Source organism: Pristiophorus japonicus, chromosome 24, assembly GCF_044704955.1.
Source record: "Pristiophorus japonicus isolate sPriJap1 chromosome 24, sPriJap1.hap1, whole genome shotgun sequence".
In the NCBI taxonomy this organism is placed as follows: Eukaryota; Metazoa; Chordata; class Chondrichthyes; family Pristiophoridae; genus Pristiophorus; species Pristiophorus japonicus.
Window position 1 is genome coordinate 17,365,139 of NC_092000.1, and position 17,499 is coordinate 17,382,637.

At 51.6% G+C, this 17,499-nt stretch overlaps 1 protein-coding gene across 10 annotated transcripts in view; it reads left to right on the forward strand.

Annotated features, from left to right (window-relative positions):
* Positions 1–17,499, forward strand: part of LOC139237968 (uncharacterized) — a 142,132-nt gene that overhangs the window by 34,576 nt on the left and 90,057 nt on the right. For all 10 annotated transcript variants that reach the window (XM_070867311.1, XM_070867313.1, XM_070867312.1 and 7 more), the window contains exons 4-5: positions 3,890–3,977; positions 10,910–14,376. In XM_070867311.1, coding sequence (XP_070723412.1) covers positions 3,890–3,977; positions 10,910–14,376 — 3,555 coding nt within the window. The remainder of the gene's footprint in view (positions 1–3,889; positions 3,978–10,909; positions 14,377–17,499) is intronic.

Here is a 17,499-nt window from a genome sequence, read left to right on the forward strand (position 1 = left end):
CCCCCCCCCCCCCCCCAGCTCGCTCCCCCCCTACCCCCCTCCCCCCCTCCCCCCCCCCCCCCCCAGGCCTCCTCCAACCCCCCCCCCCCCCCCTAGCCCCCCCCCCCCCCCCCACCCCCCCCCCCCCTCCTCCTCGCTCCCCCCCCCCCCCCCCCCCTGCTCGCTCGCTCCTTCCCTCCCACCCCCCCTGCTCGCTCGCTTGTTTCCTCCCTCCCTCCTCCGCCCGCTCTCGCTCGCTTTCTCTCCTTTAAAGATACTATGTAAATTTAAGTTTTTGTTACTTACGCAGTCAGCAAAATCTGTCAATAAAAGAAGAGAGAAGGAGAATGAATCGAATCATACCGTATTTTTTTGAAAGTCTTTGTGGCTATCATTTTTTTCCATTTAACGGAACAGTTACTATTGAAAATAAAGTTAGTCACATAATGAAGATGTAATAAAATTCCCGATAATTAGGAACGTAAGTTTGAAAAAGTTGTGTGTGTGGAATGCCAATAATATTTCTGTCGGGCCTGTGCCTCTGCGAGAAACTTCAGGCAGGCTACAGTTCCAGCATGTATCAGTGCCTGCAAACATCTTCAACACTCCCTCCACCACCGGCGCACCCTGGCTGCAGTGTGCACCATCTACAAGACGCACTGCAGCAACTCGCCAAGGCTTCTTCGACAGCACCTCCCAAACCCACGACCTCCACCACCTAGGAGGACAAGGGCAGCAGGCGCATGGGAACACCACCACCTCCACGTTCCCCTCCAAGTCACACACCATCCTGACTTGGAAATACATCAGCTGTTCCTTCATCGTTGCTGGGTCAAAACCCTGGAACTATCCCTAACAGGACTGTGGGAGGACCTTCACCACCAGGACTGCAGCGGTTCAAGAAGGAGCTCACCACCACGTTCTCAAGGGCAATTAGGGATGGGCAATAAAAGCTGCCTTGCCATCCCACGAACGAATTTAAAAAGAAACAAGTACTTGACATTTTTATGACTGATAGCTAGACTGACCGTGCAAAATGCATGCCATGATTTGCTGTTTGTGCTCCCGATCTCTCCAAAGGAATATTAAGAATGAAAATCCCTCCCCCCCCACCCCCGAACTAATTAATTTTATTTTTAATCTAAGAACATGGCGAAGAATCCACTATAACTTTTTCTGAGGTAACTTTGAAAGCATAAACTTGCGTACTATGCGCTAGCTGATATCCTGGAACTACAGGCGACAAGTAGAATAAAATCATAAGTCAATCATAGGTGGATCTGAAGACAGATCAGATGAATGGAAAATGCCTTGTCTGAGAACGGACGTGGCAAATTGGAGGCGTTAGCTCCCCCGGGGATGCAAATGGGATGCGCCTGGGCGCGGGGCGCTGCTAACGCCTCCCGCTAAATTCGGCGGGAGTTTCACGGCGGCATTGCGCCCGGAGATGGTGACGGGATCGCCGTGCGCATCGCCCCATTAGCGCCCGGGCCCCGGAATAGGTTTTCGCCACCCGAAGCAGCACCGGGCGATGACGGTGACAGCTTCAGGGGACGAGTACTGGGCGGCCGGCCGCAATCGGGGCCGAATTTCAAGGGGAGGTGTGCGGCTGCTGCTGGAAATCGCTTCCTGCTCCAATGCCGCTTTGGTCGTGGGGTTGGTCCCGCGATCGCTCAACCCGGCGCTCTGCTTCAGTGCCAGGCTGATCGCACGGCACTCCCCCCCCCCCCCCCCCCGCCCCTGCTCCCGGTAGGTACCGTCCTTCCTTGGCAGAATCGGCAGCATGAGCCCGTCCCTTTAAGGGAGGGAGGGTCCCCTCGGACGCGGCAGCATTGCGCGGCCGAGCGTGCATCTGTGCGGAGCCATCCGCCCTGCCTCAGGAAGGAAGTGGAGTGCTTGATTTAACGCTCCACTTCCTTGCGGGGGTGGTAACCCGAATTTATCGCGAGCGGCGGGTCTTCGGCGCCTGACTCTTAATTCTCGCACCCCCTGAGTGTTACCGCCCAGAAATGGGGCGATACCGAATTTCTGGGCCTGGGTTTTTATATTTTGTAATGTGTTCTACACGGTTATGTCACCTGCAATTCTTTTTATTTTTCTTGTTCATGCTGCATTCCAGAGCTTTGAGCCCATAATCCAGGCAGACACTCCCAGTGCAGTGCTGATGGAGCACTGCATTATACATTAATGATTTAGACGAAGGAATTAAATGTAATATCTCCCAAGTTTGCAGATGACACTAAGCTGGGTGGCAGTGTGAGCTGTGAGGAGGATGCTAAGAGGCTGCAGGGTGACTTGGACAGATTAGGTGAGTAGGCAAGTGAATGGCAGATGCAGTATGATGTGGATAAGTGTGAGCTTATCCACTTTGGTGGCAAAAACAAGGCGGCAGAATATTATCTGAATGGCGACAGATTAGGAAAAGCAACGAGACCTGGGTGTCATAGCACATCAGTCATTGAAAGTTGACTTGCGGGTACAGCAGGCGGTGATGAAGGCAAATGGCATGTTGGCCTTCATAGCGAGAAGATTTGAGTATAGGAGCAGGGAGGTCTTACTGCAGTTGTACAGGGCCTTGGTGAGGCCACACCTTGAATATTGTACAGTTTTGATCTCCTAATCTGAGGAAGGACATTCTTGCTATTGAGGGAGTGCAGCAAAGGTTCACCAGACTGATTCCCAGAATGGCAGGATTGACATATGAAGAAAGACTGGATCGACTAGGCTTATATTCACTGGAATTTAGAAGAATGAGAGGGGATCTCATAGAAACATATAAAATTCTGACGGCATTGGACAGGTTAGATGCAGGAAGAATGTTCCTGATGTTGGGGAAGCCCAGAAGCAGGGGTCACAGTCGAAGGATAAGGGATAAGCCATTTAAGACCAAGATGAGGAGAAACTTCTTCACTCAGAGAATTGTGAACCTGTGGAATTCTCTACCATAAAGTTATTGAGGCCAGTTCGTTAGATATATTCAAAAGGGAGTTAGATGTGGCCCTTACGGCTAAAGAGATCAAGGGGTATGGAGGGAAAGCCGGAATGGGGTACTGAAGTTGCATGATCAGCCATGATCATATTGAATGGTGGTGCAGGCTCGAAGGGCCGAATGGCCTACTCCTGCACCTATTTTCTATGTTTCTATGTACACTGTCGCAGGTGCCATTTTTTGGATAAGACGTTAAACCGAGACCCTGTCTGCCCTCTCAGGTAGACGTAAAAGATCCCATGTTATTATTTCGAAGAAGAGCAGGGGAGTTATCCCCGGTGTCCTGGCCAATATTTATCCCTCAATCAACATAACAAAAACAGATTATGTGGTCATTATCACATTGCTGTTTGTGGGAGCTTGCTGTGCGCAAATTGGCTGCCGCATTTCCCACATTACAACAGTGACTACACTCCAAAAAGTACTTGATTGGCTGTAAAGTGCTTTGAGGTCGTGAAAGGTGCTATATAACTACAAGTATATCTGTCTTCCTGTATGTGTGTGCGTGTGTGTATATACATATCCATACAGATATATTTATACACATTATATATGCTAATGCCATGCAAGAGATTCAGAGAATATTTGTGGAGGGAGAGGTTAATCTCAGTGACCCCTGCAACATGAATAAAATCTGTCCTCGCTCGGGAGAATAAGCTGTATTCTAAGGGAAATTGGCAGAACCCTGCCACAGCTCACCACAAGGCTCCAGCGGTACTGCAAATGTCTTGCCTTTGTGTGTTGTAACTCATTGCGCCAGTCGAGAAAAGCCTCGAGAACACCTTGCCGACTCACGGTGAATTCGCTGCGCTGAAGGACCCTGGTGAATCTGACTGTGGGAGTTGGGGGTGGGTTGCTGGGGAGGTGGGGGGGTGGAAAACCAGATTTTTATCTGAACCTTGACTGAATTTCTTCCAGCAGAAATGAAGCAATATACAGACTACTGTGAACCAGCAACGGTATGCTACCATCAGTATCTCCGCACCTCGCAGGACAAGGAGCCCAGTCAGTAAGTGTTAATCCAGCGTCGAGCTTCCTCGCCTTGTATTATTTGTTTAGTGCAGGCCTCGGTAAATGCGCCAGCATTGTGCTAGCCCCTCCATTGTGCCTTTCCAGATCTCCAGGACTGGCTCTGATCGCCTGACGGAGGGGGAAGCAGGGTTGGGGGTGTGGGTTGGGGGGGGGGGGGGGGGCGGGGGCACGCGAGAGGGGATCAGAAGCGAATTTTTGCAGAGGATTTTTTTCCCCTTTATAGACCCTGTGGTTTTTGCCTCTCCCATTCCAGGAACTTGAGTGCATAAATCCAGCCTGACGCTCCTAGTGCAGTGCTGGGGGAGCGCCGCACTGTCGGAGGTGCCGTCTTTCGGATGAGACGCGAAACCGAGGCCCTGTCTGCCCCCTGGGGTGGATGTAAAAGAGTCCACGGCACTGTTTTGAAGAAGAACAGGGGAGTTATCCCTGTTCTGGGGCCAATATTTATCCCTCAATCAACCTCACAAAAAAAACAGATTATCTGGGTCATTATCACAGTGCTGTTTGTGGGAGCATGCTGTGCGCAAATTGGCTACCGCGTTTCCCACATTACAACAGTGATTATACTCCAAAAGTACTTCATTGGCTGTAAAGTGCTTTGAGACGTTCGGTGGTCGTGAAAGGCGCTATATAAATGCAAGTCTTTTCTTTTCCAGTGGATTACATAGAAACATGGAAAATAGGTGCAGGACTAGGCCATTCGGCCCTTCGAGCCTGCACCGCCATTCAACAAGATCATGGCTGATCACCCACCCCAGCACCTCCCCCTCCACACCCCCCGACCCCCCCAGCCGCAAGGACCACATCCAACTCCCTCCCGAACACATCCAATGAACTGGCATCAACAACTCTCCGCGGCAGGGAACCCCACAGGCCAACAACTCCCCAGTGAAGAAGTCTCTCCCAATCTCAGCCCAAAACAGCCCACCCCCCATCCCAAGAGCGTGCCCCCCCCCCCAGCTCCGGACTCGCCCAACACCGGGAAAACTCCCCCCGCACCCAACCCGCCCCGTCCCGTCAATCCTTCCCAAATGCTGAACACCCCGGATGTCGAGCCCCCAGCCCCGGCCTCCCCGGAGCCACGCCCCCGCGACGCCAACCACACCACATCCACCAACCGCCATCTGCGCAGTCAACCCGTCCACCCCACTCTGAACACTCCCTGCACCAAGGCACAGAGCCCCCAGGCCCGCCCCGCCAACACACTTCGCCCCCCCCAGACCTCCACTGCAATGTGGCCCCTCCTGTACCCCCGCCCTGGGTTTCTCTGCCCACCCCCCCCCCCCCACACCTCCACCACTCTCCCCTCTATCCCCCGCCCCCGTCTCCCCTCAACGTCCCTCTGCCTCCCCGCACAGGCTCCCATCTTGGGGGCGGTAACCTTCTGGGGCAGGGAGTTTTAGCCCCCAGCGTGGAAGTCCTGCTCCAGCCGCAGAATTGGCCTTAACACCCCTCACTGGAAGCGGAGTGCAATTTCCCACACTCCACTTCCTTTGGGGGCAGTTACCGGGGCACGACTGGATGCTCCTGTGACAGTTGGAACTGCTGCTCTCCACTCTCTGTATGGCTAGGGTGGGGTGGGGGTGTTTGTTTAGTCGTGAGGCTGCAGTTATGGTGGAGTGGGGGCAGGCTCCATGGGCCACTTGGTCTTTTCCCGCCCTATCGTTTGCCAGCTGCAGCCAGTGTCGAAATATTATGCCTTGCTTCCATGCCCCTGGGCTAGGGAAGCGTAAAGCCAGCTGAGAGTTCCTGCTGCTGATCTCTTTACTCGGAGACTGAGTGAGAATGTGGAACTCGCTACCACAAAAGGAGTAATTGAGGGAAATAGCGTAGATGCATTTAAGGGGAAGCTAGATAAATACACAGGAGGAAGGAATGAGGGACTTCAGTTAAATTGATCGACTGGAGAAGCTGGGAGCGTGTTCTCCTTGGAGCAGAGCAGATTGAGAGGAGATGTGATGAAGGTGTTTAAAATCCTGAGGGGTTTGGACAGAGTAGATAGAGAGAAACTGTTCCCATTGGCCGAAGGGTCGAGAACCAGAGGACACAGATTTAAGGTGATTGGCAAAAGGCGACATAAGAAAAAAATGTTGACACAGCAAGCGGTTAGGATCTGGAATGCACTGCTGGGAGGGTGGGGGACGCAGACTCGATCACTGCTTTCAATAGGGAGTTGGATAAGTATCTGAAGGAAAAATATTTGCAGGGCCGCGGGGAAGTGGGACTAGCTGAGAGTCGGCACGGGCTTGACTGGCCCAATGGCCTCCTTCCATGCTGTGTAACCATTCTATGATTCACTTGTGTGATTCTATAAGGATAGGCTGATAGGGTGAGATGAAGTAAGGTGGGAGGAGACTCAACACCAGCATAGGCCAGTTGGGCCGAATGGCCTGTTTCTATGCTGTAAAACTCTATGATTGGTATCCAGTGACAGATACTCTTCCTGCCTCCCTTCCCCTGGGATGTCGAGCCCTTTGCCCCAGCCTCGTGACCCACTGGGGCTGTTCTGCCCGACCAAGCAAAGATCTGACTGGACTGCCCAGGAGGATCCAGAATGCTATTGTCAACAGGGCTGACATTTGAACCCCTGGTCACCCATCTGTGAAAAGTGTTGGCTCAGTGATCCTGTTCCTGATTGCATGATTTAGGTGTCCTCATACAGGAAACAAAAAGTTAGCATGCAGGTACAGCAAGCAGTTAGCTAGGACAAATGGCATGTTGTCCTTTATTGGTCGATGGTTGGAGCACAAGAGTAAGGAAGCCTTGCTGCAATTGTACAGGGCTTTGGTGAGACCACACCTGGAGTGCTGTGCACAGTTTTGATCTCCTTATTTGAGAAAGGACATTAGAGGTGGTGCAACAAAGGTTCACTAGCTTGATCCCTGGGATGATCCCTTGTCCTATGAGGAGAGATTGAGTAGATTGGGCCTATACGCTCTGGAGTTTAGAAGAATGAGAGGTGCTCTCATTGAAACCTAAAAGATTCTGAAGGGGATTGACAGGGTAGATGCAGGGAGGATGTTTCCCCCTGGCTGGGGTGTGTAGAACCAGGGGTCACAGTCTCAGGATAAGGGGTTGGCCATTTAAGACTGAGATGAGGAGGAATTTCTTCATTTAGAGGATTGTGAATCTTTGGAATTCTCTGCCCCAGGAGGCTGTGGATGTTGAGTTTCTGAATAATTTCCAGGCTGAGATAGATAGATTTTTGGACTCTATGGGAATCGAGGGATATGGAGATTGGGCGGGAAAGTAGAGTTGAGGTTGAAGATCAGCGATGCACTTATTGAATGGCGGAGCAGGCTCGAGGGCCTGTATGGTATACTCCTGCTCCCATTTCTTACAAGCATCAATACAGTGCTTTCCAGTCATTGCCACCACTAATTATTGGTCTTGTTCAGGGAAATCAATGGGTTTTTACACAGGATTACATCGAATACACGGCACAGAAACAGGCCATTTGGCCCAACCAGTCCATGCCGGCGTTTATGCTCCACTTGAGCCTCCTCCCGTCTTTCCACATCTAAATCTATCAGCGTAACCCTCTATTCCCTTCTCCCTCATACACTTGTCCAGCCTCCCCTTAAATGCATCGATACTATTCGCCTCAACCACTCCCTGCGGTAGCGAGTTCCACATTCTCACCACTCTTTGGGTAAAGAAGTTTCTTCTGAATTCGCTACTGGATTTCTTGGTGACTATCTTATATCAATGGCTTAGAGTTATGCTTTACCCCACAAGTGAAAACATTCTGTCTATATCCACTCTTATCAAAACCTTTCATAATTTTAAAGACCTCTATTAGGACACCCCTCAGCCTTCTTTTTTCAAGAGAAAACAAACCCAGCCTGTTCATCCTTTCCTGGTAGGTATACCCTTGCATTTCTGGTTTCATTCTTGCAAATCTTCTCTGCACCCTCTCCAGTGCCTCTATATCCTTTTTATAATACATAAAACACTATCGGTTCTTACTCTTGTCTATAAAACTGCTCACTATTCCAGGATCATTCTGGATTGCAAAATAACCCCAGGCTACTATTCTCTACTGCTAATTGTCTCCTTAAACCCCTCTCCCCTGTATCTAACACACTCACCTCTAACAGCTCATGGAAATTCTTTGTATCAAAGATTGAGACCATCCGATCAGCTTGCTCTGCGAGTTCCCTTCCTTCCCCTAGCCCATAGGGTCAAACTTCATCTGAGGCTCCCCAGCCCTAAACTCCTATCTTTTTCTGGTTTCCCTTTGATCTCCCCTCTTAATCTCTCCAAACTCTTCTCTGTTGGCCCTATTCCCACCAAACTGCTGACCACCCAACTTACTTTTCTGGCTCCCATGTTAGCCAATATTGTTAACGGTTTTCTGTCTTCAGGTACTGGTCCCCTCTCCTTCAAATCTGCTGTCATTACCCCTCCCCTGAAAATACCAACCCTTGACCCCACTTTGTTTGCTAGCTATTGCCCCATCTCCAACCTCCCTTTCCTGTCCAAAGTACTTGAACATGTTGTTGCCTCCCAAATCCGTGATCATCTTTCCATGAATTCAATGTTTGAATCCCTTCAATCTGGCTTTTGCCCCTGCCATAGTACTGAAACTGCTCTCAAAGTCACAAGTGACATTCTTTGTGACTGACAAAGGTAAACTATCCCTCCTTACCCTTCTGGACCTGTCTGCAGCTTTTGACATGTTGACCATTCCATCCTCCTCCAACGTGTCTCCACCAATGTCCAGCTAGGTAGGACTGCACTCGCCTGGTTCTATTCTTATCTATCTAATCGTAGCCAAAAAATCTCCAGTAATGGCTTCTCTTCCCACTCCCACACATCGTTACCTCTGGTGTCCCCCAAGGATCTGTCCTTGGTCCCCTCTTATTTCTCATCTATATACTGCCCCTTGGTGATATCATCCGAAAACACGGAGTCAGTTTCCACATGTACACCGACGACACCCAGCTTTACCTCTCCACCACTTCTCTCGACCCCTGCTTGGTATCTAAATTGTCAGATTGCTTGGCCGACATCCAGTACTGGATGAGCGGAAATTTTCTCCAATTAAATATTGGGAAGACCGAAGCCATTGTCTTTGATCCCCGCCACAAACTGCGTTCCCTAACCACTGACTCCATCCCTCTCCCGAGCATCAATCTGAGGGTGAACCAGACTGTTTGCAACCTAGGTGTCATATTTGACCCTGAAATGAGTTTCCAGCCACATATCCGTGGCATAACTAAAACTGCCTTTTTCCACCTCCGTAATGTTGTCCGCCTCTGCCCCTGCCTCAGCTCTTCTGCTGCTGAAACCCTCATTCATGCCTTTCTTACCTCTAGACTTGACTACTCCAACTCACTCCTGGCCAGCCTTCCACATTCCACATAACGTAAAATTGAAGACATCAAAAACTCAGCAGCCCATGTACTAACCCGCACCAAGTCAAGATCACCTATCACCCCTGTGCTTTCTGACCTACATTGGCTCCTAGTTAAACAACACCTCGATTTCAAAATTCTCATCCTTATTTTCAAATCACTCCATGGCCTTGCCCCTCCCTATCTCTGTAATCTTTTTCAGCCTCACAATCCCACAAGATGTCTGTGCTCCTCAAATTCTGGTCTCTTGAACATCTCTCATTATAACTACTCAATCATTGGTGGCCATGCCTTCAGCTGCCTGAGCCCCAAGCTCTGGAACTCCCTCCCTAAACCTCTACGCCTCTCTACCTCTCTTTCCTCCTTTAAAACGCTCGTTAAAACCTCTCTCTTTAAACATGCTTTTGATCATCTGCCTTAATTTCTTCTGTAGCTCGGTGTAAATTTATCTGTTTGTCTGTAACGTGTTGTGTAGCGTCTTGGTATGTTTTACTACATTAAAGGCGCTATATAAATAAAAGTTTATTATTATTATAACATGCCGACCAGAACTGCACGCATTGCTCTAAGTGTGGTCTAACCAAGGTCTGTACAAAACGTGCGAGAGAATGTGTGGAAAAAAAAATGTCCACTCAGAATCTTATACCTTTCAATAAGATCACCTCCCTCTAAGCCCCCCCCACCCCCCCACCCCCTCTCTGCCCAAGTCCTGAAGCTTGGTGTTTAATCAAATGATCTCTTGATGTCACGTAACATAAGTTGAGCACCAAATGCAGCAATGTTCTTATAACCATATTTAACCCCCCACTCTCATAAGAACATAAGAAATAGGAGCAGATCCTGCTCCGACATTCAATACGATCATAGTTGATCTGATCTTGGCCTCAACTCCACTTCCCCGCCCGCTCCCCATAACCCTTGACTCCCTTATCGTTCAAAAATCTGTCTATCTCCACCTCAAATACATTCAATGACCCAGCCTCCACAGCTCTCCGGGCTAGAGAATTCTAAAGATTTAGAACCCTCTGAGAGAAGAAATTCTTCCTCATTTCTGTTTTTAAATATGCGATCCCTTATTCTGAAACTCTGCCTCCTAGTTCTAGATTCCCCCACGAGGGGAAACATCCTCTCGGCAACTGCCCTGTCGAGCCCCCTCAGAATCTTATACGTTTCAATAAGATCACCTCCCCCCCCACTCCCCCCCCCCTTCCCCCCCCCCCCCCCCCCCCACCCAAGTCCTGAAGCTTGGTGTTTAGTCAAATGATCTTTTAATGTCACCTAACATATGTAGTTGATGGAGCTGGGGGGGGGGTTTCTTTTTAAAATTCGAAGCCTTGGTTGTGGCGCACAATAGGGGAATGAAGGGGTGGGGGAGAGCCCTTTTTCACTGCAACAATGGGATTGCATGCTTCATGCTGTCGCTGGATATAAAGTAAGGGGTGGGGAGAAGGTCACAGTCATCAATCACCTTGATGAAGACACATGCACAAAATAAATGAGGGTTGCTGTGACTCCTGATAATGCTGTCTCAATCTGTGTCTGCGTGCAGGTCGGGGATGGATGAGCGCTTCAGTCAGCGGAGCGGTGGTGGCAACGTTGAACCGACCAATACCTCAGTGACCAATTACACTCTCAGCCTTTGTCAAGCTGCGCCGTGGGATTGTTCGACCGCGATGGCCACAGACTGTGTGGAGGAGCCTCCCCAGCCCACTGGAGCAACCTCCGCAGACTGTGGCGGCGACGAATCTTCACGGGTTCCCTCGGCCGTTCCGTCGGGCGCCCGCGGGCCGACCCTCGACGGCGATCCGGTCTCGGGCCGTGCGGAGGGGCCCGGCCTAACCGGCCAGGTTGCCCAAGCCGCCAAAAAGGAGACCGAGGCGACTCAGCTGGCAGCCCCTTTGTTCGACGTCGTTGCACAATCGCCCGACGGTAAGGAGGTGTCTCAGGGAGGGCCAGCTGCTCAAAATGGGGGTGCCCTGATTGAGCCTGCGCCGGTGCAAACGGGGCCCGCCGTCAGCCCGACGAGAATCGAGGAGATCGGCGCTCCGGTTGCAATGTCTTCCTCAGATGATGCCTCCAGCGTTGCGCCACTGCAGCCTTCAACCTCTGGGGAGTACTCCATTCCAACCTCCACCTCACCGGAAGCCGCACGTGGACCGGCGGCAGGGACATTCAGGGCCGCGAGCCCGAGTGCAGTGGAAGAAGGAACGGGCCCCGACCCTGACCCTGACCCAGAAGGAATGCCCGAACTACTCCGTCCGCCCGGGGGCGATGAGGCGCCTGCCTCCGAGGAGAATCCGGAGGCGGGGGAATTCCCCGAGCCGGCCCCCGCTGCCAAACCGTCTGCTTCAGACGCGCGGGCAGAAGAAGAAAGAGGACCCGAAGGGTTGGCCGATTGTTCAGCGGTGTCCGACGGGGCCAAGGGGAGCGGAGGGGAGGAGCGGGCGGCCAAAGGGTTGGAAGAGTCCGAGAGCGAGGAATTGCCAATCGAAGGCACAGCGATCTCCAATGAGAGCACGGCCCCGTCGGCCGACGTGGCAGGCTTGGAGTCGGAGGAAGGCTTTGAGCCGAGAGCAGACCACCCCGACAAACCCAGCCGGTACCAGGTCGCAGGCAGGGATTACCAAGCGGACTGCGTCAAGCCATTACTGACGCCGGTGCCGGGGAAGACGTTGCCCGTGGCGCGCGAGGGGGAGAAGGAGGCCCACGTGGCGGCTGCTGAGCTGGCGACGAGGAATCCCCTGCCCGCGGGGGAGCCGTCCCTGTACACTTGCACCAAGTGCAGTGTCTACTTCCAGGACCGTGAGTACCTGCGGCGGCACATGCTCGACCACTTCGAGGGGCGGGGCGAGGAGGGCTCGGCGGGGGGGCCTCGCCCCTTCGCTTGCCGCGAGTGCGGCCACACCTTCTGCGACCCGGCCGCCCTGCGCCAGCACGTGGGACTGCACCAGGCCCGCAGGGTCAGCTTCATGGAGGCCATCCAGGAGCTGGGCGACCCCCGGGCCGAGGGGCTCCCGGCCCGGCCTCAGGGGCCGCCCCCATCCGCCTTCGGGGCCGCGCTGTTCCCAGAGCCCGCCAAGGCCCGCGTCAACAAGGTCCCGCACCCGTGCCGGCTTTGCCCGTTCCCGGCGGCCACGGCCAACGACCTTGAGGAGCACAGGTTGCGTTTTCACCCGCTGCCGGCGGCGGCGAAGGGCAAGGCCGCAGGCCCGCCCAGGGCATCTCCGGGGCCTAAAGCGGGCCTGCACGCCAACCAGGAGCGCCCCTCCTCCAAGCAGGTGGAGAGCCTGTACAAAGACCAGCTCAATTTCGGCCAGCAGCCCCCTCTCCACCCGCAGAAACCAGGCCGCCCCCCGGAGAGGTCGGCGCGGCCTTCTGCCAGTCAAGGGTCTGCGGATGCGCGCGGCACGCCTGACAACGGCGACAACCCCCCGAGGTTCCTGCCGTCTGGCAACGTGGAACGCAAGCCGGAGCGAGTGCCGCTGCCTCCATCCGCCACAGGCCCCTGTCGCTACCAAGGCGACCTTCCCCATACCTTCCCAGGGGGCCCGAAGAACAAGATGGCGCCCGACGCCTCGGAGAGGAAGAAGGCCGAGTTGGAAACGCACGCGCTGGTGGGCGCAGCGCAGCGGGGCAGGCCGCAGAATGCGCAGTACAAGCCGCCAATGGGCTTGCCCGGGTACCAGGGCCTAAGGGAAGGCACGGGGGCAGCCCGTTTCACCGCCTTGGCCAAAGACAGCTACAGTCCGCAAAGGGGGCCAACCCAACCCTCAGCCAGCCAGCAAAAGAAGAAAATGGAGGTGGGCGGAGACGGTGGCGCGAATCGGGGAAGTGCTTTGACCTACCGAAAAATAGTAGCCGAGCACTTCTCGTCCAGAATGAGCATCAGCGCTTCTCCCGCCCACAAGGGCGCCGTGAGATCGAAGACCAATGAAGGTGGGGCTGAAGGAAGCAAAACCTGCAACGTCTCGTCACCAGAGAATCTAGAGCTGAAAACCTCGGGTTCACCAGGACTCCGCCTTCAGGTCAGTGATGCAAGAAGCCCTCACGCCACGAAACGAAGGAGGTCGACGGAACCAACCGCTGCCTCGTGCAGGCCCAGAGCAGTCAAGAAGCGAACACGAGAGATGCTGGAGACCATCAATATGCCACACGATCTTCCAGTTGACCAACATCGACAATTGATGAGGATGACTCCTTTAATATTGCTTGAAAAGATGGAGAGCCATTTGGAATGCGTGTCCACCTCGGAGGAAAAGGAGTTGGATTCTCCCACGGAACCCAGGGACACCCATTCACAATGTAAACCCAGGGACACCCATTCACAATGTGATCCCACGGACACCCATTCACAATGTGAAGCCACGGAACCTCAATTACAACCTGACCCCACGGAAACCCATTCACAATGTAAACCCAGGGAAACCTATTCGCAACGTAAACCCATGGAAACCCATTCACAATGTGAAGCCAGGGATACCCATTCACAACCTAAACCCATGGAAACCCATTCACAATGTGAAGCCGGGGACACCCATTCACAACCTAAACCCACGGACACCCATTCACAGCCTGAACCCACGAACAGCCATTCTCAACGTAAAGCCACGAACGGCCATTCTCAACGTAAAGCCATGAACAGCCATTCACAACGTGAAGCTATGGGAAGCTATTCACAATGTGACCCCATCTCTGAAGAAAGGGAATTGGATTATTCCGTGGAAGCACTGGGAGACACGGGCGTCTTTTGGGAGGTGCCCAGTGAAGACCTGCCAATAGACCTGATGAAAAAGTCAAAAGACCTCTTGAGCAGGAATTTATTGCGCATGTTTCCGCTGGAAGAGAGGGAATGTCCCTACTGCCCAGATAAGTTCCACACCGGGATAGGTCTAGCCAATCATGTACGGGGGCACCTTAAACGAGTTGGCATCAGCTACAACACCCGCCATTTCATCAGCGCAGAGGAGGTCACGGCCATTGAAAAGGAGTTCTCCTTGCAGAAGCTGAAGAGGAAAGGTAAATCTCTCTTGTCATGTTGCTGCTTGTAGAGTACATGGATAGATTGTAGTCTCTGACTTAATCATTTACACTGTTTGGCTTAAACACTAAAATAAAGGCTGCCCAGTTGTTGAGTGCATGACGTAGTTTGGTACTGAGAACGGTTGAGCAGGTTGGGCCTGTACTCATTGGAGTTTAGAAGAATGAGAGGTGATCTTATTGAAATGTGCAACATTCTGAGGGGGCTTGACAGGGTAGCTGCAGAGAGGATGTTTCCCCTCGTGGGGGAATCTAGAACTAGGGGGCATAGTCTCAATAAGGGGACGCACATTTAAAACGGAGATGAGGAGGAATTTCTTCTGAGGGTCGTGAATCTTTGGAATTCTCTGCCCCAGAGAGCTGTGCAGGCTGGGTCATTGAATGTATTTAAGGTGGAGATGGACAGATTTTTGAATGTTAAGGGAGGTTAGGGTTATAGGGTTATGGGGAGCAGGCAGCGAAGTGGAATTGAGGCCAGGATCCGATCAGCCATAATTTTATTGAATGGCGGAGTACGCTCGAGGGGCCAAATGGCCGACTCCTGCTCCTATTTCTTATGTTCTTATGAGTCCTTAGACCAAGATGGTCCCAGGTTCAGTACCCAATCCGGGCTTTAGCTCAGGGTGAGAATGCGGTTGCTTCAGTTGCTATTGGCAGCACTTGGACTCGAAAAGAGGGGTAGGAAAGGAAATGGGCCTGGGTTCCTGCTCCTGACCGCTCCCCAGCGATCCCGGCTGTAGAGTGCACTCGCGGAGATGTTGGATGAGGACAGGTTCCAACCTGGCGACGATGCCCTCCTCAGTCAAACAGCTTGGTGGGTGTTCACCGTCCAGACACACACACACACACACACACACACACACTATGTCCATTTGGGCGAGGTACCCTCAGGGGGGCTTCTGTTCCCTGTGGCGTTGTACCCACATCATCAAGTAAAGAGCAAGTGAGGGGGAAGAAATCGGGCAAAGGAAGCACTGCAATTTTGCTGTTTTTAACTCTTTTTATATAGGATAGTCATGCTCATGGGAAGTTAGGTTGTGCTTGGGAACAGGAGGAGCACATTTAGCCCCTTGAGCCTGAGCCGCTATCCAATTAGATCATGGCTGATCTGTGACCCAACTCCATATACTTTGCACCTTATTCCACAATACCTTTGGTTAACAAAAACCTATCGCTATCAGCTTTAAAGTTAACAATTGACCCAGCATCACTTGCCCTTTGCGGAAGAGAGTTCCAAACTCCTACCACCCTTTGTGTGCAGAAGCGTTTCCTAATTTCACTCCTGAAAGGCCTGCTCTAATTTTTAGGCTATGTCCCCTCGTGATTAGTATCCCCAATCTTTTTAATATCTTGAAAACTTTGTTCAAATCGCCCCTTAATCTTCTAAATTCCGGGAATACAACCCTAGTTTGTGTAATCTCTCCTCGTAATTTAACCCTTGGAGACATTCCAGTAAACCTACGCTGCACTCCCTCCAAGGCCAATATATCCTTCCCAGAACTGCTCTCAATGCTCCATGTATTGGTCTAACCAGGGCTTCTTCTAACCCTTGTATTCCAGCCCTCTAGATATAAAGGCCGGCATTTCATTCGCCTTTTTCATTCTCTTTTCAAGAGGTGCGGGTGGGGTGGGTTTAGTGTGGAGAAAGGGTACAGCTGCGATTTGGAAAAATTATTGAGGTGGGTGTGACTGTGATGCAGAGATTTCTACAAGTGTGGTGTCCAGTGCAGGCAAGAAATATTTGAGGTGGAGGTAGACAGATAAGGGAGTCGAGGGTTATGGGTAGTGGGCAGGAAACATAAGAACGTAAGAAATAGGAGCAGGAGTTGGCCATTTGGCCCCTCGAACCTGCTCTGCCATTTAATAAGATCATGGCTGATCTGATCTTGGCCTCAGCTCCACTTCTTTGCCCGTTCCCCATAACCCTTGACTCCCTTATCGTTCAAAAATCTGTCTCCACCTTAAATATATTCAATGACCCAGCCTCCACAGATCTCTGGGGCAGAGAATTCCACAGATTTACGACCCTCTGGGAGAAGAAATTCCTCCTCATCTCAATTCTAAATGGGTGACCCCTTATTCTTAAACTATTCCCCCTAGTTCTGGATTCCCACACAGTGGAAACATCCTCTCTGCATCTCCCCTGTCACGCCCCCTCAGTATCTTATATGCTTCAGTAAGATCACCTCATCCTTCTAAACTCCAATGAGTAGAGGCCCAGCCGGCTCAACCTTTCTTCAAAAGTCAAACCCCTTCATCTCAGGAATCAACCTAGCGAACCTTCTCTGAACTGCCTCCAATGCAAGTATATCCTTCCTTAAATAAGGAGACCAAAACTGTACGCAGTGCTCCAGTTGTGGCCTCACCAATACCCTGTACAGTTGTAGCAGGACTTCCCTACTTTTATACTCCATCCCCCTTGCAATAAAGGCCAACATTCCATTTGTTTTCTTGATCACTTGCTGTACCTACATACTAACTTTTTATGTTTCATGTACATAAAAAAGAACATAAGAATTAGGAACAGGAGTAGGCCATCTAGCCCTCGAGCCTGCTCCGCCATTCAATAAGATCATGGCTGATCTGGTCGTGGACTCAGCTCCACTTACCCGCCCTCTCCCCGTAACCCTTAATTCCCTTATTGGTTAAAAATCTATCTATCTTTGACTTGAAAACATTCAATGAGCCAGCCTCAACTGCTTCCTTGGGCAGAGAATTCCACAGATTCACAACCCTCTGGGAGAAGAAATTCTTTCTCAACTCGGTTTTAAATTGGCTCCTCCGTATTTTGAGGCTGTGCCCCCTAGTTCTAGTCTCCCCGACCAGTGGAAACAACCTCTCTGCCTCTATCTTGTCTATCCCTTTCATAATTTTAAATGTTTCTATAAGATCACCCCTCAACCTTCTGAACTCCAACGAGTAAAGACCCAGTCTACTCAATCTATCATCATAAGGTAACCCCCTCATTTCTGGAATCAGCCTAGTGAATCGTCTCTGTACCCCTTCCAAAGCTAGTATATCCTTCCTTAAGTAAGGTGACCAAAACTGCACGCAGTACTCCAGGTGCGGCCTTACCAATACTTTATACAGTTGCAGCAAGAC